Source organism: Hippocampus zosterae, chromosome 10 (genome assembly GCF_025434085.1).
Source record: "Hippocampus zosterae strain Florida chromosome 10, ASM2543408v3, whole genome shotgun sequence".
Classification (NCBI taxonomy): domain Eukaryota; kingdom Metazoa; phylum Chordata; class Actinopteri; order Syngnathiformes; family Syngnathidae; genus Hippocampus; species Hippocampus zosterae.
In genome coordinates this window covers 23196962-23224073 of record NC_067460.1, presented here as the reverse complement: position 1 = coordinate 23224073, position 27112 = coordinate 23196962, and the positions used below count along the sequence as shown (strand labels likewise).

Here is a 27112-nt window from a genome sequence, read left to right as displayed (position 1 = left end):
GGGTGGGCTCTTTCCATTCTTAGCATCTGCTTTTTCTGCCAAAGGAGGGCGGGTAAACAATCGAAGCCGTTCCCCAAGGTCCCGCAGTGGTCAGCGGTGTGTTGAAACATCACCGCCTGCCGCCTTCTGTTTATTTTTTTTTTCCCTCCCCCCTGCGAGCGCAACGGTGATGTGATGTCAAGTACAAAGGCTTTGTTATTGTACACCAGGAGATTCTTTTGGTATCCGTCCCGTGCAACTCAACTCATCCGTGCGGACTAGGGCGGAACACAAAGTGGGACGGGAGGTATATTCCCAATATTTCCTAGAAATGGGCGTTTGCGCCGTTGTGGGAGTGAAGACAGCCGACGTGATTCCTGGCCAATTGAAGCGACTCCTCTCGTTTTCTTGCTTTTTTTAAAAAATAGGGCTCATCACTATTTTCAGTCTCTGCATTGGATGAAACAATGTGGCAAAAAAACAAAGAGAAATCAACCGTGGATGAGATTTTGAATGATTTGAGATTTTGGGGGTCTCATAAGGCAGAAAAAGACAACATGGAGGAACTTGTAGCAGAGAGCATTAAGAACAACAAGCGATTCATTGGCTCCAAAAATGATTTGTGGGCAATGTGTTGTGCCCTGAGCCAGCCTGAAAACCAGAAGCTCCGAGCATTCAAAAATTCAACATCTTAAAAAAAAAACCAAAAAAACCCACATTCAGCTAAAGGTGTATTTGTGGCTAATTTAGCATTTTTGCGTACCGAAAATTAGCCAAACTTATCGAAACATGATTTGCTAACTAGCTCAAACACCTATTTGCTAACTAGCTCAAACACCGATTTGCTAACTAGCTCAAACACATATTTGCTAACTAGCTCAAACACATATTTGCTAACTAGCTCAAACACCGATTTGCTAACTAGCTCAAACACCGACATTTGACATGCTAGTTAATAAGACAAAAACTATTTTGTGTTTCGCCAACACATTTTTTTTAACCGAATAATACTTCTACTTTCGTAACGACCGTGAGTACTCCGAACTACAACCACTCAGCACGAAGCCTGCAGTACCTTGCCGACCGGCCCTCCACTGAACCCCAAAGAGGAATTAGAAGCAATTCAGCTGCGACAGCGAGACATAAACAAAAAGGAGTAAGAGAGAGAAAAACAAAAGTCACGTGAGAAGTTGAGCATTTACAAGCGGGGTGGTCGACTCAACAGATGAATTCCCAACATAATTCTTCGGCTTGGTTGCAAAGTCCACAACTCTGAAAAGAAGAAGTGGGCCTGTGACTGCCAAGCACCAAGCGTGACTATAAACAGCACTTCAGACATTCTGCGACCATATTTGTATACACCCGCCAAGCCAGTGCCCAAATATGGACGTTTCGTGCATGGGCGGAAGACGTTAGAAAGCCGTGAAATGGCTCTGAAACAGTTGATGCAAGAAGTAGAAAGCACGTGAAATCGCTCAGATCTGGCTTCCCCCCCCCCCCCCCCCCCCCCCCGCATCAAGCCCTGCCGACAGTTATTGATGCCCACGGCCAAAATGTTCATCATTGCGAATATCAGTGGTGCTCAAACTTTTTAAAAACACAGATGGGGAAAAAAGTAGTGTACAGCGGTACCTCGACTGACAAAATTAATTGGTTCCGGAAGAAATGTCTTAAACTAGAAAAATGTGAAAGTAGAGACGTGTTTTCCATGTAAATGCCCTAATCCGTTCCAAAATTCAGATGAAAATGTTTTCTAATGCGTAAAAATGCATCAAAATATGTAACAAAGTGGCTTAGTGAGGATCAAGCGGTTCGGAAGATGAATGAATGAATGAATAAAATAAAGCTGGTAAATCTTAAATTTGTGTGTGTGTGTGTGTGCGTGCGCGTGCCGGTAAGGGTAGATCCCGTGAGGTTAGTTGATCAAAAAGTAGATCTTCGATCCAAAAAGTTTGGGCACCCCTGCTCTAGATGGACATCATTTTCCATGCCTGGGTTAGGGTTGCAATAGGTTTCAACTCATGCCAAAAAAAAAAATGTGTTCCACAATTAGCTTGGCACTCATTTTAGGAGACAGCTTTGAGCAAAACTCTCTCTCGCGCTCTCCGTTTGTGTACATTCTTTCTCGCCTGGTGAAAGTGAAAGTTTAAGATGTGTTTTTAGCTGCCACCCCCCCCCCCCCCTCCCCAAAGACCAGACTCTCAGCTGCCACCAGTTCTCTGATGAAGGGTTGACAGGCGGAGGAGGGAGGGGGGGGGGGGGGCTAGCAACAGGAAAAGGGGGTAGGAGAGGGAGTAAGTGGACTACTCTGGAATCTGTGTTTACCAATAGAGAAAGTGGGAGGGCTCGCTTCCAGCCCCCGGCATCATAAACCTTGCAGCGATAGAGACGCTTAGCTATCGGACTCGCCATCTACTTAAAATAAGGGCCGGACTGATGAAGATTACACACACACACACAGAAAAGGCGGCGGAAGATGCGGTATCAATTCCTGGAGCAGCGCTAAATGAGGTTGCGCTTCCTATAAATACACAAACAAGCAGACACAAGGCTGCGCACATGCCATTGTGGTCAACCTCGGCGCGCTGCTGCGCCATATTTTGCATTTTCCACTCGGAGAGTTTTCAAGACTGGCGGCATTTGTGGATGACCGTCTTGTTTTTTTCGCCTTTTGATCTCTGACTGTGCTTATAACTACAGAAATCACCTGTTCCGCTGCACTTTACGACATTTCCTCGACATTTCCACTCAAAAGGTTTATCGCACACACAAGCAGTCCGATAGGTATTTCAATACATCTTCAAATACCTCTACATGTTTAAAAAAAATGGCGTTTTGGTTCGATTAAATGTGTTTCAAGCATGTGGAAGGGGCAAAAGATATTTTTTTAAGATTAGTACTCTTGCCATAAGGCGGCCCGGTAGTCCAGTGGTTAGCACGTCGGCTTCACAGTGCAGAGGTACCGGGTTCGATTCCAGCTCCGGCCTCCCTGTGTGGAGTTTGCATGTTCTCCCCGGGCCTGCGTGGGTTTTCTCCGGGTGCTCCGGTTTCCTCCCACATTCCAAAAACACGCATGGCAGGCTGATTGAACACTCTAAATTGTCCCTAGGTGTGAGTGTGAGTGCGAATGGTTGTCCGTTTCTGTGTGCCCTGTGATTGGCTGGCAACCGATTCAGGGTGTCCCCCGCCTACTGCCCGAAGACAGCTGGGATAGGCTCCGGCACACCCCGCGACCCTAGTGAGGATCAAGCGGCTCGGAAGATGAATGAATGAATGACTCTTGCCATATTGTGGATTTTCACTTATTGCAGTGAAGTCTGGAATGTAGCCCGAGAAACGGGGGATGACTGTACAGCTCAGCTTGGTCCCCGTTGCTATCTGCCGTACAGTCGTCTCTTCGAGTTGTGATTCAATCTTGCCCGAGTTAGCTGCGGTGACGGGGCTTTCCTCAGAGGATCAATTAAGTCGTCGGAAAGCGCTAATAAGACGTGTAATGGAAGTCTCAGGGCTCCCTCGGGGGAACCGCTGTTCAATTCATCACCGGCTGCTGTTTTATCAGCGACACATTACAAGTTGTAATCAGTCACACACGTCCGGGCGACGCGTCTGCTATCAATCAACGCCGCGTACCGCCTCGAGTACACGCGTGTTCCTTGCTAAATAAGTTGGAGGATGTCACGCGGCGAGGTGAGATGAATGCTGCCCGTCCGAGTATTATGGCAGGCGCGGAGTTGGAGTGGCAGCTGTCAAGTCGATGGCAGGCTGTGGGCCAGGTCATCCCCAGTGGGGGGGGGGGTTGTCGGACAAAATGCTGAGTGTCCTTCAAGAGACTGCGAAACTTAAATGGAAAGAACATTCAACTGTCTTGATTGAGAGTAATTATTTCGTTGAGTGAGGAGAAGCGCTTGAGACATACGCCGCCATCTTGTTTTATCGCACATATCAAGCGAGGTTTTTCATTGAACGGCTGCATTTGAAATGATTTATTGGTCTGATTGGACCAATACCGCTAGCGGTTAGCTCGCTAGCTAAACCTACACAGCAAAAAACTTCCCCGGATGCCACAATTTACAGAACAGCTCGTTGTCGTTGCTTAAATTGCCAAACAAGGAGGTGACACTGCCCCAGAAGCCTATTAGCTTGTGAGCTAGCTGATGGCTAGCACCGCTCGTTCCGGCATTTCAGGCCAGGAGACGATATATCCCGCTCAACGGAGTCTTTACAGTCTATATTTTAGCTCCCCAAACATATAGGAATGTGTCGGCATAAGAAAGATGCTCGAAAAAAATCAAAAATTATCAGGGTGTGTCTTCACACATTCAGCGGACGCGCCCACAGCACGAACCCCAGGAAGGTTAGCAAAGTGCTACAGCAGAAGCTAGCTGGGATCCTATTGAAACAATCGAATGAACACATATCACATTCATTCATTCATTCATCTTCCGTACCGCTTGATCCTCACTAGGGTCGCGGGGGGTGCTGGAGCCTTTCCCAGCTGTCTCCGGGCAGTAGGCGGGGGACACCCTGAATCGGTTGCTAGCCAATCGCAGGGCACACAGAGACGAACAACCATTCGCACTCACACTCACACCTAGGGACAATTTAGAGTGTTCAATCAGCCTGCCACGCATGTTTTTGGAATGTGGGAGGAAACCGGAGCACCCGGAGAAAACCCACGCAGGCCCGGGGAGAACATGCAAACTCCACACAGGGAGGCCGGAGCTGGAATCGAACCCGGTACCTCTGCACTGTGAAGCTGACGTGCTAACCACTGGACTACAGGGCCGCCTTGTGCAAAGCAAATCACTAAAATATTGGACAGTTGGGCATGAGGAAGGTCAAATTCATTTCAGCTGTAAAGGTCAAAGTGCGCATTCAGTTAATCCTGAAATGTCACCATGAAGCCCAACATCCCAAACTTTTCGGCGGTAGCGTTACGCGGAACGGATTCGGCTGATGCCACGTTAAGTCATGTCCGATCCTTCTTATTCCAGTCCTGCCTTTCACACGCTCAAGGTTGCATTCTCAATGTCGCTGTCGCTGCTTCCCCGCATGAGCGTTCGCTTGTTTCCAGCACACGCCACAACTCGTAAACTGTTGCCGTGATAAATGAGTGCCTGAAAAGATCCGCACTGAGTGGTTGGAACGCGTTCCCATTTGGAATAAATCTGCAGCAGTTCACAAGGGGGTTACCTTTGCAGTCGTAGGGACCAAGCCCGCCTGGAAATAGTGAAATTTTACAATTGACCATGTCAGGGGTGTGCAACCTGTGGCTCAAGAGCTGCATGTGGGGCTCTCTGTCATTTGAAATGATATATTTGAGAGGTTTTTTTTTTTACTGCTTAAAATATGTGTCACAAGCGCTGAAATACAACACCCGGCGCCAAAATTTATTCCAGTCGGTAATCATTGGTTCTGTGCTATGTGAAGGATTACAAACAACCGTGGCCCACAGATTACGATTATGGATGAAAATGAAGGGGAAAGTTTGCGCAAAAATCACATTCTAACCAGGTCAAAGGAAGATTCATTGTAATTGGCTGTTATTTTGCAAATACGTTTGACATCGGTGAGTCAAGTAATCCTTTGGAAGTGAAGTTCAAAGCACTGCTTTATAATTCCAGTTGACAGCTGACTGCATGCAGCACAGGCGTTAAAATGACAGGAGCGGGCGACATCTTTGGTTTTGCTGCAGGTGAATAATTGAAGTTTGGCTTTCATGTGAATAAATGAAGAGGAGGAAGACTCAAAGTAAATGGTGACGATGTTATTTCAATGGAAGCTTCAACCAGGGTTAAAAATATTTTTGTTACACGCTGAAATCTAAATTCATGTTCTTGAGAGCAGTTCATCGATTTCATCAATACAATACTTAAGAGTTTTCTTCAGTTTTTTTTAACATACAGGTGAAGAATATGCCGTGTTATCCCAGTGTTTTCTGTGGTACACGACCAAAAAGGGCTTTTTTGAGTATTTTAAATCGTCAACCCGCGGATTATTCACTCATTCATCTTCCTAACCGCTTGATCCTCACTAGGGTCGCGGGGGGTGCCGGAGCCTATTCCAGCTGTCTTCGGGCAGTAGGCGGGGGACACCCTGAATCGGTTGCCAGCCAATCGCAGGGCACACAGAGACGAACAACCATTCGCACTCACACTCACACCTAGGGACAATTTAGAGTGTTCAATCAGCCTGCCATGCATATTTTTGGAATGTGGGAGGAAACCGGAGCACCCAGAGAAAACCCACGCAAGCCCGGGGAGAACATGCAAACTCCACACAGGGAGGCCGGAGCTGGAATCGAACCCGGTACCTCTGCACTGTGAAGCCCACGTGCTAACCACTGGACTACCGGGCCCCACGGATTAAATTTAGGCAATTCTCAACTTTTTTTCTTAGTAGAGGGGTTTGAATTACTATCAGCAAGGGTTAATTGTACTTGCTCGACTCCTCCCGGTTCTATTGTGCATGTGTGTGTGTGGGGGGGGGGGGGGGGGGGGGGCTGTTTGGAAAGGGAAAAACATTAACTCAGGTGTGCAGTGCACGTGTGTGTGCGTGTGCGCTAGACCAACCGCTTGCAATGCACCTCACCCCCCCCCCCCCCCCAGACAATGTGTTTTCGTTGCCGAGGTGAAGAGGCCCAGCGGTAGGCTTTTTTTTTTGCACTTCGCCAACAACTTGCCGCCATCACTCAGGCCTCATCGTAAAGCCGTCGCGCACCTGACTCGCCGTCTCGCCTTGTTGTCTTTCATGTGAACAACAGGCGCCCGTAACCGTCGTCACGGCCAACTGTCCCCCGAATTATCCAGTGAACCTGGCGGGAAATGAGGCGAGCGGTGGCAACGGCAGGCTTTTTTTTTTGGGGGGGGGGGGGGGGGCTCTGCTTCCCACATCACCCCCCCTCCACCTCCTACCCGGGGTTGTAACGTCAACGAAATGGCTCCTGGGTTGCTCTGGGATTGCTTTTCCAGCTGTCAGCCGGGTTCCCCGCGGACGTCTTTCTCTTTTTTCACAACTTCCGGAACAATCTGAAATTCGTTTTAATAATGGATTGCAAGGCGACTGTTGTGCAGGGGACCCTGACCGACGATCTCACTGAATGCTTCCCATTTGGTCAATTTCCAAATTTCCACAATTTAACTTCTCAAGTAAATTGACCGTAAATGTCACAGAAATGTTACACCCTTTTGCAACCCGATTAAAAAAAAACATTTTGAAACGAGTAACTGATTTTATAAAATATATTTATAAAGTTACAACAAGAACTGTACACCTGTGTGACTTGAAGGGGGCGTGGCCAATCGCCTCAGACTTCCTTGACGCCAATCATTCCTCGATTGTTAGCCAAAACTACAAATGAGTCCAACAGCTGCCAGCAGGGAAATTCAGCAAAGCGCCGAAAGAGGCAAATTCACAAATAGCAAGCCGCAATGATATTGGACTTGCAAGTGTTTTTCGTCCTCCTTCGGGCTTGCGCTGGCTTTCTCCGCGTTCATTTTGGATTCCCAAAGTGTTTTGTGGGACCGCATGGCAATGCTGTGTGAGTCCTCGCGAGTTGGCCTTGCCAGATGGTGTTGGGAGAAGAGCAAATGCCCGGGGGAGGAGGCCGCCGTATGGTGGCAGGAAACGTTCTGACATGACTCCGACAGGGAAACAAGACAGACCCGAACGCACACGGAGAAGCCACAACATTATGTCATAAATAAAGAAATAAAACAGCCAAAGAGGGCTTGAATAATGAGTGGAGCGCAGACCTATTTTTCTGTCGGGTTCTTTTTGGTCACAAGAACAAGAACGTGTGTGAAATTAGCCGTTGTTTGAGCTTTTAGAATGATCATAACATGCATGTTAAATTTTGTTAGCCCGTTAGGCATGATACGTTAGCGTCAGACTTTTGTGAGATGTGTGCGATTGTGTGTGATTGCGCGCACACACACACACACACACACACACACACAAACACATTTATATATACAACATGGCACCAGAGGTATAAAGAAGTTTAGTTCCCACAATCGGCCTCCTCTACAGTTTTTTAGAGTTTTTTAGCGACATCAAAACTCAGCTCCTATTTGACATTTAGCGACATTTCTACACTGTTCTCTGTCACAGCGCTGAAAAGAATGATTGTGCTCTGAGGATTGATGAGCGCCTACAAGGGTGGGGTGGGGGTGGGGGGGGGGGGAATAGCTGTCTCTTTGCTGTATTTTGTGACCTTTCCGCAACGACGCTGAGGATTTGTGTGCCATCTGCAGCCCCCGTGGGTATCGTCTAATCCCGCCGTTGTTGCTGTAAACCTTTCCACCTTATCTTGCTCACGCACTCTCTGGTGTGCGACACGTCTACCTGCACGTTGCGACGTCAACAAATACGTACCGGGTCGATAAAGAGTTTTAGCCGAGATCGAGCGAGGCCGGACGCGGGTGTGAGGGCGTGGATATGAAACAGATACGCATCACTCGGGAACAACCTCCTTTTGACCCGCGCATGAATACGGCCCATTGTCGGCGAGGTATTGCTTTCCCGCTGTTGGGGAAAAAAATTGCAGATTCAGCTGAAGGATTCCTCGGGCGGATGAACTGGGAAGTTCTTTGTCCTTGGGCGGCTTCTATTTGACTCGCATTTATTAGCAATGCACGTTTCTTCTTAAGCTTTGTGAAAAGCAGACGAAATGAAATCAATTCATACCGGTAGTAGTTATACTGTGTACCTCGGACTTGACGACGTTTTATTTTTTTATTCGAGCTCAGTTTCAATAGGCGATACCACAAAAAGATCGTTTTCCCAGTCACAAAAAAAAAAAAACCCTTATCCGATTTTCAAATGTGCGTTACATTCGGGTCCAAGTGGCAGCATTTTGTCCAAATGTCATTTTTGAGAAATCTTTTCACATCGCTACATATATTCTTTATCCTCTGCAATAAATGACTACTCTCACTGTGACCGTCTCCGCGTTTATCCATTCCTCTGTATTATAGTGCCCCCAGTGGACCAAGAAGAAACAGCACGGTTCCCATTGAATCGAAACAAAAGTTTTTGGAATTTCTTAATCTCTTCAATTATGTCACGTATGTTTTTATAAAGTGCAATTCTAGAGTGCTATTTTTCTTGCCCAAGAGCACATTCTAAACATTTTTGTTGACTGGAAGGGGGCCGTAATGGCATTTTCATCCCTTTCAACTGGGGAAAGATGATTCGACACGATCGCGGTCACGGAACGAATGAAGCTCTCAGTCAATGTAACACCGCACACGGAAATGTCAACATTGATTTGAAGTGGCTCGCCATTGCCGCCGCGTCCCTCCTATTCCTATTTGCACAGAAATATCATCGACGGTTTCTGCCGCCTTCAAAGTATACTCGAGTGGCCAGTTGAGAAGGCAGGCCGGCCTTTCCCCAAGATCATCTCCTGCTTTGACAACATTCATTTTACCCCCCCTCCCCTGAGTGCGGAGCGAGTCGATGGCGTAGGATGATGGAATTGTCATTGAGGACACGCCGCACGTTTCTCTCTGGACTGCTGCTTGCGAGAGCACGTCCGTTCCTTTATTGTCATATTCCTTTATTGGTAATTAGTTTTATTGCGCGAGCGGTGCAGGCTGCGTCTCCCCTCGCCCGTAACGAGGATGCGAGGGGGAAATTGGGAGGCGTAAAATGGAGAATGACGTCGGTGACGTCTCAGTCGGCGGAGGAAGTCACGCCGGTTAGATGTGGGCGTTCAACTTAGATATTAAAAAAATAATAATAATAATAAATAGATGTAAAATAGATAGATATGCTTTACAACTGGTTGAGAGCAATGTGAAAAAACAGCAAAGGGAGGTGCAACACATACACATGTTCGCTTTCGCAGAGGATAAAGAATATATGCCTGTAACTGTTTTTCTCCTCGGTGTGTGTTCAAATATGAATTGGTCAAGGCAATTGTTCCCCAACCACTGATCAACAACAACAAAATATGGTTGCCGGTCCGTGAATAGTGTAGTTGTCTCGACCGGCCCGTGACACCAAAAAAGGTTGGGGACCACTGCGTTGTTGACATTGCGACAGTGATGCTGTCCGTTTGCTCGTTTGAGGCATTTTGCATTCATTCATTCATTCATTCATTCATCTTCCGAGCCGCTTGATCCTCACTAGGGTCGCGGGGGGTGCTGGAGCCTATCCCAGCCGTCTTCGGGCAGTAGGCGGGGGACACCCTGAATGGGTTGCCAGCCAATCACAGGGGACACAGAAACAAACAACCTCACTCACACTCACACCTAGGGAAAATTTAGAGTGTTCAATCAGCCTGCCACGCATGTTTTTGGAATGTGGGAGGAAACCGGAGCACCCGGAGAAAACCCACGCAGGCCAGGGGAGAACATGCAAACTCCACACAGGGAGGCCGGAGCTGGAATCGAACCGGGTACCTTGCATTGTTTATGAGAATTTCGTAACTTGCTTCGATTCGTGAAACTGCTTCAGTGTTGTTGTCGAAATCTTGGCAGCTACGTGGCTGTTTAAAAAAAAAAAACGCGTCATTCGTTGTTTTAGAATCCTTGACAAAATTCACAAATTTAATGGGTGCTCCCCCCCCCCCCCTAATCTCACATTCAACACTTTTTTCCCCCCCATTTAAATTAATTCGGCTCTTCTGCAGTCACTTGCAATTTCTCCAGCAATGGAATTCCCTCGGTAGATAAATGTCCAATGTTGAATAATCATCACTTCATTCGTTTTCAGTCTCAGCACAGCTGGAAGCTCCGAGTCTGACGGACAGCCTAGCACCGGGAGGAATTCCAAGTCAATCCGATTTGTAGGGCCGGGGCCCCCGTAATGCAGTATTTTTTTTTTCCTTTCCCCCTATGATTTACTGCTTGAAATCTTTCAAGCGCAACTTTCTTTTCTTGTTTCTATTAATCTGGCTGAAGCGTGCTGATGCATGGCTAGGCCGCACCGAATCTCACCTCCCTGGCGTAGGAACCGTTTAGCGCCTTTCCAGCCGCCCCCCCCCCCGACATTCATTCATCTCATTTTTACGGTGGATGGTCTTCAGGCAAAGTCTGATCCCCATTTATATATATTTTTTTATAGCTCACCAGGAGGAGGGAAAACCTCCCGTTTGCCCGGTGAATTGTGTCTGAATGTCAAGCTCTCGCGTAGCTTCGCACAAAGACATCCATCCGACAATAGAGCGCTTCACGTCGCCACATCACTACCCCCCCCCCCCCCCCCCCCGCCAAGGACGTGCTGACCTCCAGCTTTAGGTTGGTAGGGAGTGGAAGGGTGGGAGAGGGGGGGGCGTCGACCCACTAAGGCTGAACCTCTCCTCAATCAAGCGCTCCCGATGTTGCCAGACAGCCGCCATTGTTCCTTAATAAATTCACGGCATACAAATGAGGCAACCTTCGTCCCGGAAGGGGGGCACGACATGGGTGAGGAATGTAGATTGTAGAACATGTGCATTTATTTATTTGTATTCTCGCATCAATGAAAGGAAAATGTCTCAGAATGTTAAAGGTGGGGGGGGGGGGGGGATCTTACTCGACTGGATTCTTCTTGGCTCATACCCAATGTGGAGGGAATTAAATTTCTTTAAAATTGGTCGGTCAGCGTTTCGGACAACACCAAACTGTGCAAAAAGCGTATCGGGGATTTTTTTTAGACGCTTTTTTTTTCAACGTTTTATTTTTTCCAGGTGGCTCTGATGACGACTTGTAGACATACAGCAGGCATGTCCAAAGTCCGGCCCGCGGGCCAAATCCGGCCCCGACATTTTACCACATAAAATCTGGCCCCCTTGGTAAAAAGTTTGGACACCCCTGACATACAGCATAATTAAGAGGAAGAGGCAGATAAGACTCCCCCCCCCCCACTACCCCCTTAGCCAGAGTTATATTCGTCGTTCCCACAAAGCAGAGATGATATGCGCCAACGAGTACTTTCGTAAGCGCCGCTTGTACGTGATGCGGCGCCGAGTGCGTTAAAGCAGCGGTCGTGTTTGGCGTTTCCCATCACATGCTAGCATTCCTCCTAGCGTATGTTAAATGTTAGCCTTAAGCTAGTGTGAGATGATTTCCCCCCACCGCTTGTATGAATGCCTACATAGGCTGAATGTACTTTCCGCCATCTTGTGGAAGACAATTTACTGTTGATGCTTGTCACTATATCACTGGCATAGATAGAAGAACAAAGACAATGAAAAAAATGTTCACGTCAATGCTAATTGCAAGACAATTGATTATTTAATGTTTATCATTCACAACGATTAAAAATGACTAGTTTCTTGCCATAATGTAGTGATCACTTTAGCGAAGAGCTAGCCTAGCTTCTTCTATTTCTTCTTGCTTCTACAACGACTTCTACTTTGGAGTTTCTGGCTGTCTGGCTGCCCGGTGGCACCACGTTGCCTCTCACGGGTCAATCCGAGTAGTGCGCGCGTGTCATTCAGATTTCTGTTTTGTGACTGAAACTGTCACGCCATTTGTGTCAGGGAAATGGGAATGTTTTCGACCTGCCGCCGTCGTTAAACGGCCGACCCAATGCTGCCGCCCAGGTGCCTGTTTATGCTAACGTACCGTAAATCTTTCAGCACCACTGGCCTGAGGTTGTACGCAGTGACATTCATCTTGACCCAATAGACAATTCATCTGTCACCTCAGTCCTGCTAGGTCCACGGACGCGGTTTTACAGCTCAATCAAAGAAGGCGGTGGCAGAATGCCCGACGGTGACCCTTTCGAGTATCTGAGAGAGATTTTATGTGGTAAAATGTCGGGGGGCCGACCTTGGCTGACATTCTTTACGTTGAACAACAATATTGTTCAACAAATTTTAGTAAGCCAGTCTGTTTCACATTTCCATTTTTATTTTAATTTCAACAATCTTAAGAATTTCTTTTGGTTCATTTGAAACGGGTATATCACATGCAACTGCTTATTCACTTGACTTTTTCTTAAACAGAAGTCTCCTGAGTGCAAATTGATTGATTTGAAAGATAAAATGTATCACCATGACTTTTCAATAGTCACAAAACCTTTGACTCGAACAACAGGGAAATGAACAAGCGATACACATATCCACAACTGCAAGATCATTTGAAATATGACATATCAGTCAGAGTGATGTCTTGTTAACTCGTGAGTGATGCCCTCTAGTGTCTAAATGCTATTACTCATTTAGTGAATGCTATTACTCATTTAGCCACTAGAGGGAAGCAGTACTCTATGAAACATCACTCACCAGTCTACGAGACCTCAGTCAATGCAACACGTGTTCCATTGCGCCCAACCTGCGGGCCAGACGGCACTGATTTTATGACGGGGGCCGAGGGCCGGATGAAATTCGACCGCGGGCCGGATTTGGCCCGCGGGCCGGACTTTGGACACGCCTGGCTTAGTAAGTGTGAATGATTGCAAACTTTGGACATTCTGCGACTTTTATGTATTCATTCTTTTGGCTCATTGCTACGTAAAATCTGGAATAGATGAAGAGAGCAAAATCGATGAATGGGGCAAAAGATCCGCAATACAAAATTCTTTTTGTGCGGTTTAAAAATTCAAGTGAAAGCGAGACCGCAAAAATTGAACCGTAAAATGGCAAAGGATGAAAGTACTCGATATGGAAATTAACGGAAAAAATGGGAAAGGGGGAGTAGGCCCTTGGACTTAGGGTGCGTAAAATCCAGCTTTTGTTATCCTAGTAGTGCTCTCGAGCACATCGGCGTCTCAAAGTTAATTTTGCCATTTTTCACAGCGATACCATGCCGAGTCTGTCTTAATTCACCGGCGCTTGGGCTTAACCGTGTTTTATCTTTCATTTTAAGCAGCAGACTCCTTCAACGTTCATGAATACTGATGAATTGTCACAAAGCTAACTTTTTGCACAGGACTCCTAAAACCTGAGGTTGCGCGTGGGTGGGGGGGTGCGCTTATTTGGTGTAATTGAGTTAGATTGTTGATTCTTGCGATCCTGATGCGAGTCTGCTCCGTCTGCAAATTTTAAGTGGAATTCCGCCGCAAATTACCCGTCGCACGCCGGTTGAGTCCGATGGGTAATACGTTCTAATCCCGTGCAAATTGACTTTATTTGTAATGTACAGTTTGGCCCCCGCTTCTTTTCAGGATGCGGTGTATTAAAGCGAAAGGTTGATGGAGGAGGCTCGTGATTCTTCAAAATTGCATCTGGCACACAATTTAAATCCGTGAGTCAAAAACGATCGAAAGACATTAATTAGGTGGGTACAAAAAAATGGTGCCGCGTATTTTCCAAGTTATATTTCACATTCTTTCAGTTATTATTGAAACTTACTGTCGACTTTCTCCACGAGCCACTACTTTCTGGTCATGTACTGCCCTCTAGTGGTTTGGAGTGTACAACATGAACCATATTAGCTATTTGAACATCGTTTGTCACATTAATGGGGGGTGGAGAAAACCAGCCAGTTTGATCTGGAAGAATTTATTTCAGCGAAGTGCGTTTGGCTTTTTCTTTGGCGGTTTTTGTAAATTTTTTGTGATCCCACCTCATGATTTCCGATGTTTTTTACTGAATTTAAATCTGTTCAATACTGTACAGTACTGACACTAATGTATAACACTGTAAGATAAGATATCCTTTATTCGTCCCACACTGGGGAAATTTACAAATTTACAAGTCCCATTAAAGAAAAAAAAAAGTAAAAACAGGGTTTCCACGATAACGTGAAGATTTCCACCATAGAGAAGGATGTTCCTACATCGCAGAAAAGAGCAAAAATCTGCGGAATTGAAGCCGACTCAAAATGATTAGTAATTGCCTCGCGATGCCACATGAAGGGGCCAAAGCACTACGTATGTCTAAATGAACGCGTGAATACTCACAACCTGACACCAAGATGCCAGCGGATGGCGCAAAAACAATATCGGCGAGTACCAGATGTTAAGTTTTAAAGCAAAATCCACAAATGGTCCAATCTGCGAATGCCGAAATGTGAATCGGCGGATGTAAACTGCTTCGTTTATATGCAGTAGGCAGCAGTTTTTACTATGATCGGACTTGATTTATTTTCAGATTTTGTGGAGTGTGAAGTACAAAAATGCTTTTTCCCCCTCCCCTGAAAGTCAAATTCATTCATGGGCTTTAATGGAAGCCATATGTGTGTGGGAGGCGGCCGTGTTCCGTCTGTACTCTCTGAAGTGCCATTGGCTCAAAACGGTTCTTTTATGAAAAATTCTTCCCCGATTAGGAGAATTGTGTGCCGTCGCACAGCTGTTCTACTATTCTCGTCGCGTTGGGAATTTTCCCTGAGGTTTGGTTTTGGGGGGGGGGGCGGGGGGGAGAATGGAAAGAGCAGACATTCATCTCAAACAAACTGGGGCGTTGCCTATGTAACTACTTCTACATTCATCACTCTCTTTCGTTTTTTTTTTTTTTTTTTTTTTTTTTAAGCTCTCCTGATCTTTTCGTCAGTTTGCCTCCAGGCTTGAAACACTTTACAGAACATGTCTATCAAAACAACTTATCCTAACACGCAGCCTGTAATCGGACTTTTGAGAGGAACATATCACCCGACTTACTTTTTAGTATTTCCGTTATGCTTCTACTCCCCGCATTTGAAAACAGATTAACGTACTGAATACTCCTGACTTTGTCGATATAGCCACGTCGGATAAAGTCAAATTGCAGTTGACATGTTGATTGATTAAGATCAAGAAAGGAGGAGATTCAGAGAAATAAGATTTCCCATGTTTGGTTTTATAATACTAATGCAGCGTGTTATACCGGAGACAAATTCCTACATACTTGGCCAATAAAGATGATTCTGATTCCGATTTAGGACAATTGCTCTCGGCTCAAAGAACGATTTGTGAGGAATGTGTTGTCGGTTGGATCTCGTGCGAGCTTAAAAAAAAAAAAAAAAATCCTCATCTTGTGGTCAGGAAAAAAAAACTCAAGAAACACATGTGACCCTAATGAGGACAAGCACTGGAGAAAAAGAATGGATGGGGGGAGGACAGATTCCAAGCATCTTGTTTTTTTTTTGTTTTTTTTTGTCATCTACAAATTGTCCCATTTGACAGCCACAAAATAAATCAATCAGGATTGTGTCACTTTGACTAAGCAGTGTGAATCGAGTCAACAAAAATAAACCTCGGTTCAGTGAATGAATGATGATGAATAATAATTTGCGATTGCCTGCAAATGCTAAAAAACGGAGTATACACCCCCCCCCCCCCACAAAAAAAAAGCAAATGGGCAAATTAGGTACTGTCAAGTTGATGGAAGATGTCTCAGGTAATTCACAGCTCTAAAAAAATCTTTAAAAAATGACACAACAGCATTTCTTTCCGCTCTTTTTAGCGTTTTAGCGGCTGAGCATCAACAATGACAAAAGGTGAAATTGCAGAGTGAATTTCAATGAAGCCTCCCCTTCTCGACTCCCGTTTGCTTTCAATCTTTTAACGTAGCGAAGCAAAAAGAGCTCGTCATCCCCGAGTACACAGGATCAAGCGGATATTTGATTATGCGGTGTATCCATTCGACACAATTCTGTCAGGCACACACACACACACACACACACACACACACACACGAGCGCACAGTTCAGTTCTGCTCAGGTTGGTATCATAACGTGGGTGTTGATAGGAAGGCTAACGTAGCATGCTAGCTACAGAGGAAAAAAAAAATTGGTTTCCGCCAACGCAACATTGTACAACAACTTTTAATAGCAAAAGCCATCATGTCAGCACACAACAAATATTTTGAAGTGCGCTCCAGTGTTTAGCACTTGTGTGTTCAGGGGAATATCATGTTAGCGAGAGAAGCGTAAGGCTTTGCTAACCCTTACCCGAGGGTAAAAAAAAAAAAAAAAAAAAAGTCTAGCCGGCGCGCCTGTGAAGTCAACACGGCACTTGAAACACAAGGCGTTATAAAACAAAGCGACGTGACTTTGTTCGCTTGCTCGTAGGAGGATCCCCGAAGCGCTACCGCATTGTCTTTTGAAAAAGAAGTTTGTGCCGATGATAAGCTCCCGCGGTGACTCGCACTCGCTGTCACCACCAATGTGTTTTGATGTCTGCGAAGGGGACATGGAAAGATTCACCACTTGTTCGATGCGCTATTAACATGAAAAGTGGCTTTGATCCCCCCCCCCTCCCCCCCAGCCCTCCTACTACTACTCGTAGGGAATTATGAACTTCATACAGAATTACGTTTTCGGTGAATGGCCATTTTTATCGTCCCTTTATTTAATCGGGGAGTTTTAATTGAGAACAGATTCTCCAGGCTGCAGACAGCAGTGAATTGGTCTCCGTAAATTCGGTCGAGTTTTACGATTTCGAGATCCCCCACGTGACTCTTCAAAGAGCAACCGGTGCTTGTTTTTTCACGAGGACGCTCAATGTCATGAAAGCTTGGTAACCACGACTCGTGGCTGTTTTGATCCCCCCCCCTGCGAGCGTTCTCCCCCGACGTCAGTTCACGTTTGGGATTCCGGCAAGCGGCTTAGCGCGCGAGTGCGAACATTTACGAGCAAAGAGGGTGCGCATACATCATTTCAGCCGACAGCACGCGGAGGAATTTCGCTTGAATCCTTCAGTTTCTGCTTATTTAACGATACGTTTTTGGGAACGGAATGCGGATGGCGTCCGATTTGTAATTTTCCAAATCTGAGGAGACACGCCCAAGGTCGCCGAGAGGCCCCGCTTGGAAAAAGTGTAACGGACATAAAATATATAACATTGTCTATTTAAAACAAACGCAGCCTAGGTTTTCGCCACAGCTTAACGCTAATGCTAACATGCAATGGGAGGGGCTTATATATCCCATGAGTCAAGTGACATTTGATCCTAGACGGTACAGCAAGACATTTAGGCATTCAATATCACAGTAATCGCAGTCATGTGGTCTTTATCCTCTGCAAGGAGCCATGACGACCTGAGATGTCCATACTGTACCAAAATCCACACTATTCATCAGTCAGTCTGCCTTTCTTATACTGCCCCCAGGTGGCCAAAGCAGACAGCAGAGCACAATTTAAGAGAGCGCTTTTCTTTTTCACTGAAAATACGTTTCTGACATTGAAATTGGGAAAAGGTTGGAACGAACGAACGGCATTTCCCTTTCCTTTCAATAGAGGAAGGCGAGTTGCGATCATTCGGCCGCGACATAGCGCTGCCCCTACGGTGATTGCAGGTCTTCCTTGCACCACCCCCTCAAGACTTTCCAACCGTATACAGTATCCCCCTCTTGCTCAGTTTCTGCCCACGTGCTGCCCACAAAATTGCCGTTTCTGCTTAATTGCCGCCTAATGAACCGGAAGCTCGTTTTCCCGCTGTAAGTGGCGCATGCGTTAATTAGCGTCTACAGCGCGAAACTGCACTGACGATTGAGCGCTGCGATTAGATTCAAAACGGCTTTTGACAGAATGCTTGTAGCGCCGACGCTGAAACGGATCAACATAACACACACACACACAAACACATTTATATATACAACATGGCACCAGAGGTATAAAGAAGTTTAGTTCCCACAATCGGCCTCCTCTACAGTTGCCACCGAGTCTTGTAGCGACATCAAAACTCAGCTCCTATTTGACATTTATTTATACATTTATATTTATATTTATACAGCTCTATTTTGACACACACACACACACACACTCCACTCCACGCTCGTGTTGGATCCCAGGCGACTGATATGTTGACACGCGATAAAACGATAATTAAAGACAAATACGCATATTATTCCAGGAATTAGGTCCCATTTGTATATCAAAGCAAAAAGGCTTCTTTTTGGGGGGGGGGGGGCAGGGGTACCCTTTCCAGAATAAAAGGCGTCATTTCCAGAAGAAAGTTGTGATCTGAACATTTTTAGAAAGGCAAAATCAACACTCCATTCACTCCATCAACAAATTTGATTGATTTCCATGATTTCTTCGGGGGATTTATTTTTTGGTCAATTTGTCAACAAATTTCACAATTGGATTTAGTTCTTGGTAACAGTGGATTAATGGGAAAGTTTGAGCAGAGCGTGCTCATTGGTTACAATCCTTGTGAGAACAGTCAGGCCTGGGACAACGACCTCGAGAAGCGTTGCGATGCTCGCACGTTGATTCGCTTCCCACTTGTAAATCCCTCTATTCTCCGCATTCCCGCTCAGACTCCGATCCGACGCCGGGAGCGCGTCTTCTAGATCCCCGAAAACAGACAGAAAACTCGGCACGGGCGCGGTAAGCCTCAGTGAGCGCGTAGGCCGATTCAAGCGCGAGCGAGCGAGCGAGCTGCCCGCGGGAATTAAAGCGGCGTTTGAAAAAGGCCCGTCAAGGCTGCCCGACTGGAGGTTTCACACCACGCCTTCTCTTCCCAGGAGTTATCTTATAACATTCCGTTTGCGACCAAAATGGGAAATCTCCCAAATGACTGCGATCTATTCGGTCATGTCTCCAAATGGACCTAGCGGACAAATCCTAACCTTGAAAGGTATCATTTCGACGCAAAGAAGTGTGTCACTTCTTGGCTTCTTGTACAATGTGAAAAGGAGAATTTTCCTCACCCCCCCCCCCCCCCCCAAAAAAAAAGTAGCATCATTCAGTCAGTTGTTTGGATCGACAGTTACTGGTCCGCTAGTTAGTTTGTTAGCTCAACAGTTCGGTTCCTTATTTGACGACACGAACAGGCCAGCGAAACTTTTCTTTCGGTCACTAAACAATTAGTTGGTTAGTTCGTTACTTTGAGCGAAAGATGGTTAAATTAGTCCGTTCATCCAATCAATAATTCAGTAAATTATTTTTTTGATCCATATTCGCTAGTTCAATGGATTCAATTAATTGTCCATTCTTGGGTCGGTTAGTTAGTTGATTTGTTCGTTAATTAATAAGCCGGTAAATTGTTTGACAGTTCGGTCAGTTATTTTGTTAAGCTTGAGGGTGGGGTGGGGGTGGTCGGGGGGGTGTTCACCTTTTCCAATTGCTACCCAGTGCTCACTTTGCAAGGTATTGTCGGGGTATGCAAAGAATTGCCTTGCTTCTCGACCTGGCGCTGCGATCAAAATGGTGCCAGGCTGTGAAAAGGAGACTTTTTTCCATCAGGTCACCAAATAAAAGGATGAGGAATAAAGAAGCCAAGATGGGACAATGAACTTCCCCCCCCCGCGGGTTGAAATGTGACATGAAAAGCGAATCGATGGTGATGAAATGTGAGGCAAATGAAGAAAGATCCGTGTGTTGGGCAGGGATGGAGTCCATTTATGGAAGACTCTCCCTGTTCACGCGGCGGGCTTTTCAGAGAAGCCATTAAGGCCGGAGATAGTCGCTCTGATAATGGAGATCAATTGAAACTCAATCTGACAAGAACTTGTCTAGCTTCTTGGCTTGACTAGCAAGTGAGGGCCGGTCGCCGTGGCAACAGGAGGACTCTGAAACAGTTGGTAAATACGGAAAATAAAAGCCATAAACAAAGAAAACCCCGTTCAGGATGCGAGGCTCTTGACCTTGGCAGAAAGTTGAGGGTGTCGCGTTTGTCCTCAGGGATGCCACCAAAGCTCAACGACTCTTTTTGGATTCAGAAGAAGCACCTTTGACTAGGCGTGGCCGCCCAAAGAAAATAGGGCTGCCAGTTTCTATTTTGTCACTGAAAATATAAGCAAACAACGGCTGGTGCAATCTTAAGCGGTTCATTTGTTAGTGAGTCAGTCAGCCAGTCAGTTAGTTGGTTGTTGTTTTTTTGTGTGTGTGGGGTGGGGGGGGGGGTTAATTCACAAGAGCAATAGTTTGTTCAGTTAGTTGTTTCATTAGATAGTCCAGTTATATAGGTTTTCTTATATCTTACTGGACATAGCTAGCTAGCTAGATAGATAGCTTGATAGATAGCGTGATAGATAGCTAGATAGACAGCTAGCTAGATAGCTAGATAGATAGATAGCTAGATAGCTAGATAGCTAGATAGCTAGATAGCTAGATAGCTAGATAGCTAGATAGCTAGATAGCTAGATAGCTAGATAGCTAGATAGATAGATAGATAGATAGATAGATAGATAGATAGATAGATAGATAGCTAGATAAGTGTGTCATGTTTCACTTTGTTCTACAATTTGTTTAGAATTGTGATAACATTAGTTGGTTAGCTGGTTCATTTGACTCGTTCCTTAGTCCAGCATGACGCAAAGATAACAAACTAGGTTTTAAAGTGGATTAAAGAATTTTCGCTTCTTATGATTGAGTCCCGGTGGTATGAAAAGTGTGGTCCAAGCCCAAACCAGGAAGTAGTCTGTTCGATACCAAACGTTCAGCTCTAGGATTTTTTTTTTTTTAAGTTTAGCCTTGTAAGATGTTTATGCTCGACTGTGTGATAATCTCGTTGGTCTTTATAAATGCAAAATGTTTGCAGACCAAACGCCTTGTGTACCGCTGCACTGTTTAAGGCTCAACAAACAAGCCACCAAGGTGGGACGTTTGATTTGTCTTGTCAGAAGCCATCGCCTCGTCATGTTGAAACCACGCAAGGGTAGCGCAGCCGCACCCTTACTATTGTTTTGCGCCCTGAAATCAAAGCCAAGCGTTTGAAGAGGGGGAGAGAAAAAAAATAAATCACAGGATACTACTTAGAGTATTCCAAAGCCTCCCCCCTGCCCCTTCTTCTCATGCCTGGTAAGGAAATTCACTTGGATTATACGTGGCCCTGTCTCTCCCTGTTGCACTTGAAAGGGAATCCGTGATATTGTTAAATATTAATCGTGAATTCATTATCAGGCTGGCTGGCAGTGCCTTTCACTCTTTACGGTGGCAAATTTTAATCAAAACACCGTTTGATAATGTTATGTAACGCCACGGCATCTCACCGTGTGTGGGTGTGTGATTGTGTGTGCGTGTGTGTGGGTGTGTGTTTGCACTCTGTTGGTTGCTTGCACAAGGATTTACATCCAATCCCCCTGCCTGTCACTTTTTCTGTGATGCTTGGCTCAAAGTTGAAATTTAGGAAGGAGAAGCGGTTAAGTTGTCACGCATTGGGGGGAAAAAAAAATCCCTTGAACCTCTCTGATCCTGAGCTGCAATTATATACAGTGTACCGTAAGTTTTTATTTTTTTTTGGTAACACTTTATAGACTCTGTGGATAAGTTTGCATACATTTGTTTCACCTCCAGGAAGTCGAATGACTCCTTGTACAGTTTAAAAAAAAAAAAAAAGGAACTATGTAGAGATAGTGGTTCTTCGCTCTTCAACAAGTTGCCAGCCTATATCGTATCAAAAATATTGTGTGGAAATTGTATGCTACACAAATGTAATTCAGCAGCTTGGTAATGGAGGATTCTCCTACCATTTTTCCCATTTTCAACTTGCGTCATCATCACTCATTGTGTCGCCATTAACAAGGTGATAACAAGAATTTTGAGCTTCTGGGAGTGTCTTTCATAAGATCGTTTACATTGTCGAGCATTTGAATTCAAACTCAAGGGCAAGACATAAAGAGCGTGCATTTCCACATGCCTCCCAGGATGCTCGGCGCCCTCCCGAGGCTTGGCTTCTCGCTCATTACGGGAAAAGCTTTTTTTAATTTATGATGAAAAATCCACCAGCAGGTTCTTCCCTACGCGCCTTGACTATTGATTACAGTCATCCTCGGCAAATTTTGTGGTTCACTCGTCGCAAATTCACCAAAGACAAAAGAGAATTTATTTAACCTTGTATATTTCAACCAAAATATTGAATCCTCAGATGCCCAAGATGAGGTGGCTTGGGCATCTGATTCGGATGCCTCCTGAACGCCTCCCTGGTGAGGTGTTCCGGGCATGTCCCACCGGGAGGAGACCCCGAGGAAGACCCAGGACACGCTGGAGAGACTATGTCACCCAGCTGGCCTGGGAACGCCTCGGGATCCCCCGGGGAGAGCTGGAAGAAGTAGCTAGGGAGAGGGAAGTCTGGGCTTCCCTGCTAAAGCTGTTGCCCCCGCGACCCGGCCCCGGATAAGCGGTAGAAGATGGATGGATGGATGGATGGATATTGAATCCTCATGAAAGTCCAATTGCTTAGCGCTAACACGCTAACGCGAAAGCAGCGTAAACAAGTTGACAGAATTCAGCAATTAACAGCGTTCAAAATCACAAGACTCACCGAGCAGCAACGTATACAAACAGAGCAGACAAGAATACTCAGACTCCGAAAAGAAAGCAATCTCCCGATCTTAGTAGGGGAACTTCTCTGCCTCTTGTTCTTGTTTTTGATGACACTAAACCTCTTTCAGTACAGCTCAGTGCTGCTCAGCATGTAGTGGCACACAACTCTAAATTTTAGACTTTACGCAATTTGTACTTCCTGTGTGTCTGTGTGTGTTCTTATTTTTTTTTTTAACTTTTTATCAAATATTCTGTGCGATCATAGGCCGTATTCTTGCTCTACCTTTTTTTCACCAAGATCTTCCCGTTTATCACTAACCTGCGGTCTCCTCTCATTTTCTAGGCCTGCTCATCGGATCCGGCTGCGCGCTCTATCCGCTTGGATGGGACAGCGAGGAAGTGCAACAGACGTGCAGCAACAGCTCGGACCAGTTTCAGCTGGGTGAGATGATGCAACCGCTAGAAGAAAGAACAAAAATCACATATAAACACGTTTGTGGTTGCTTCGATTCTTCTCTTAATTGAAATGAACACAAAACAAACGACACAAGGCATTTATCGTCACAGCGGGTTCATTTCATGAGAATTCAAAAAAGTAGGACGATGGCACAATGAAAGGTTATAATAATAATAATAATAATACATTTTATTTGTGGGCGCCTTTCTAGAAAGTTATGCATCCTGAAGAAGCGACTTTATTGGGTATTTTGAAGCTCATGCGCTCGTATCGTATTTCTGTAGTGCTCACCGGCGACGTGCCGATGCAATAGAAAACTTCAAAAGTGAAATCAAGTTTTTGCCATCAAGCATCGTCGAGCAACAGACCTGCTCCAGTCACCATTTTACAAATGAATCACTGCTCTGTATTAAATATAAAATAATGTTGGGAATGATAACGGGCGGCCCGGTAGTCCAGTGGTTAGCACGTCGGCTTCACAGTGCAGAGGTACCGGGTTCGATTCCAACTCCGGCCTCCCTGTGTGGAGTTTGCATGTTCTCCCCGGGCCTGCGTGGGTTTTCTCCGGGTGCTCCACATTCCAAAAACATGCATGGCAGACTGATTGGGCACTCTAAATTGTCCCTCTGTGTGAGTGTGGGAGTGGATGGTTGTTCGTCTCTGTGTGCCCTGCGATTGGCTCTTGCCTACTGCCCGAAGACGGCTGGGATAGGCTCCAGCACCCCCCGCGTCCCTAGTGAGGATCAAGCGGTTCGGAAAATGGATGGATGGATGGATGGATGGAACGGTAACGCATACTGTACCTTATGCATCTTTAATTTTTTTTTGTTGTTGATGAATGGCATTTACAATTACTGTACATCACTTCAGTGTGTCAATGCAATGAGGAAAGGCAGCCAAAAAAAAAAAAAGTTCTCAAAATGAAAATCTCCACCTGGACATTTCCCAAAAGAGCAGGCATTGCAATCATTATTGAAATAGTTTGATTTGTTGTTGTTTTTTTTTTAAGTAATCACACGTCAAGTGATTGCAAAACTGACACGTATAATGGTGTTATCAGGGTGTTTAGAAATAACTTCAACTGCATTTTTTTTTGTTTTTAACACTGTCACACCACCTGCTCGTCAGTGTGCTGTTCTCCTGCGGGAATTCTACGCACTGTGTGAATCGGATTCATTCAATTTGTTATTCGTTCAAAATGGTTGTTCGTCAACAATTCAGCGATCCCGATGTTTTCTTTGCAGGCTCCTGCCAGATCGGCTGGGCCTATTACTGCACGGGGGCCGGGGCGGCGGGCGCCATGCTGCTGTGCACCTGGTTGTCATGTTTCGCCGGCAAGAAGCAGAAGCAGTACCCATACTGAGGGTCCGAGGAGCCGGGCCTGCCGAGTGTTCTCCCGTGACACCGGCTGACGGCTCTACAACGGCGCACAACGAGGGACAAACTGCAGGGACTCATTCATAATGCAGCACATACACACACACACACACACACACACACACACACGTGTGACACCGCTCCAAAAAGGTCATCGATACAGTGAACCACCGATATACTCGACGGACTTGTGTACTGGAAGCGTTGGGATCGGTTCTCCACTCAGTGACGGACGGTGTGAACGTGGGTGTGTATGGTTGTTCGTCTCGATGTGTGACTGACGGGCGACCAGTTCAGGGGATGGTCTGTCTTTTGCCCAAGTCAACTGGGATAGGCGCCGGCAACTCCCGCGACCCTGTTTGGGATAAACGGTGTTGAAAATGGATGGGTGGGTGTGTGTGTGTGTGTGTGTGTGTGTGTAAATGTTGCATGTTAGTAACAAGGAACTATGTTGAACTGAGGGGAAGGACTTCATTTAGTCCACCCATTGTGTTGCCCAAGCGGGGTAAAAAAAATGCTTTACCGCCATCTTGTGGCATCAATGGGTATTTCGAACATTTTTGGGTCGGCACTAAAATGCTTTACCGCCATCTTGTGGCATCAATGGGTATTTCGAACATTTTTGGGTCGGCACTAAAATGCTTTACCGCCATCTTGTGGCATCAATGGGTATTTCGAACATTTTTGGGTCGGCACTAAAATGCTTTACCGCCATCTTGTGGCATCAATGGGTATTTCGAACATTTTTGGGTCGGCAATAAAATGCTTTACCGCCATCTTGTGGCATCAATGGGTATTTCGAACATTTTTGGGTCGGCACTAAAATGCTTTACCGCCATCTTGTGGCATCAATGGGTATTTCGAACACTTTTGGGTCGGCACTGATTACTTGACTGTGGTCGCTATCCACCGTCAGTCGAGGTGGTTCACTGTAATCGTTTTTGGGTTGGAATTACAGGATGGAGCGGAAGAGCACCGTCACATTTACAGATGAACCTCACATGACCGAGTTTGAGCTTTTCAATTCTTTCAAACGTTTCCGAACGACAAGGAGCTGAAGTGAAAACAGGGTGAAGGACGTCCGTGTGCGGACCCCATCGGGTCCTTCTGTTGTAATCCGCGGACAGCGGCGGTTTCTGGTCCGAGCGATATGTGCGGCCATGAAGGTTGAAGTGAGAGGTGATTGGATGTCAAGGAAGTCTGACATCTTTGTTGCTGGGAAGATCTCCGGGGAAATAAAGGCAGCACGTCATTGGCCATTGGACGTACAATATTTTCAAAAATGTCAAGAAGGTCAAATTTAGTTCACCGGTCAAAATTACGACGCAGTTGAGGTTCATTCTGAAATGTCACTCAAAAGCTCCACACACACACACACACACATATACACACACGCTCACACACAGCTTTGAAATCTTCTCTTAATGTGTGGACCAACCATTTTGTGAAGCTTTATTTCACGTTTCTTTCTCTTCAACCTGTTGCTATTTGTGTCTTGGGGTGAAGACTTCAATAAAAATACAAGTCATAATAATAAAAAAAATAATGCGATATCCGACTTCATTGTAACGTGAAGTGTTCCTGTATCCTCCTCGTCGGTCTCATCGTTGCCTTAGACACCAAACCCCGAAATGCAATAATCCCCCGACGAGCTTCTCCGGCTCCCCCTCCCCCTCCCTCCCTCCCCCAAAAGAAGGATGCAGACCTTATATGTTATGTATGATAATGTATTTGTTATCATAAGAGCACGTTTTGTTTTTTTGTTTTGTAATCACCTCCTCAAATTATTCCGTTTTTGTAAATAAATGTTTATGGAAAATGTTGCGTTGGGTGCTTTGTGGGAGTTCGGGTTCCTAAAGCGCTTTTTCGCATGACCTCCTGATCCTCTTCATCAGTACCCACGGGAGAAGCGCCCTCTCCATGCCTCACCCCCCCCCCCCCCCCCACCCACTCTCTCCAATCGATAAGGAGGACAGGCGACGCACTCAGAATAACTTGTCTCGATGTACTCGATCCTGCGACCTTCACTCGCGTTTATTTGCCTTTCGATCAGCAGGATTCAGACGAAGCGCCTTCAACCGCCACGCGAATTGACCTGCGTTCAGACTGCGCGATGCTCACTGACTATTTTTAGACGCACACACACACACACACACACACACACACACACACACACACACACACACACACACGTGTCCACACTCGAGAGATGCTAGTGCAAAGTCAGCTCATT

General features: G+C 45.8%; 1 protein-coding gene and 1 long non-coding RNA gene across 2 annotated transcripts in view; one reads left to right on the top strand and one right to left on the bottom strand.

Moving 5' to 3' along the window:
- The window catches only part of LOC127609007 (LHFPL tetraspan subfamily member 6 protein), a 39015-nt gene extending 12317 nt beyond the window's left edge, over nucleotides 1–26698 (top strand). Inside the window, exons 3-4 of the mRNA XM_052078630.1 lie at nucleotides 23389–23487; nucleotides 24747–26698. Of these exons, the coding sequence (XP_051934590.1) occupies nucleotides 23389–23487; nucleotides 24747–24865 (218 nt within the window). The 3' untranslated portion in view covers nucleotides 24866–26698. The remainder of the gene's footprint in view (nucleotides 1–23388; nucleotides 23488–24746) is intronic.
- Nucleotides 1–27112, bottom strand: part of LOC127609025 (uncharacterized) — a 262601-nt gene that overhangs the window by 12744 nt on the left and 222745 nt on the right. The gene's annotated exons all lie outside the window — the stretch shown is intronic.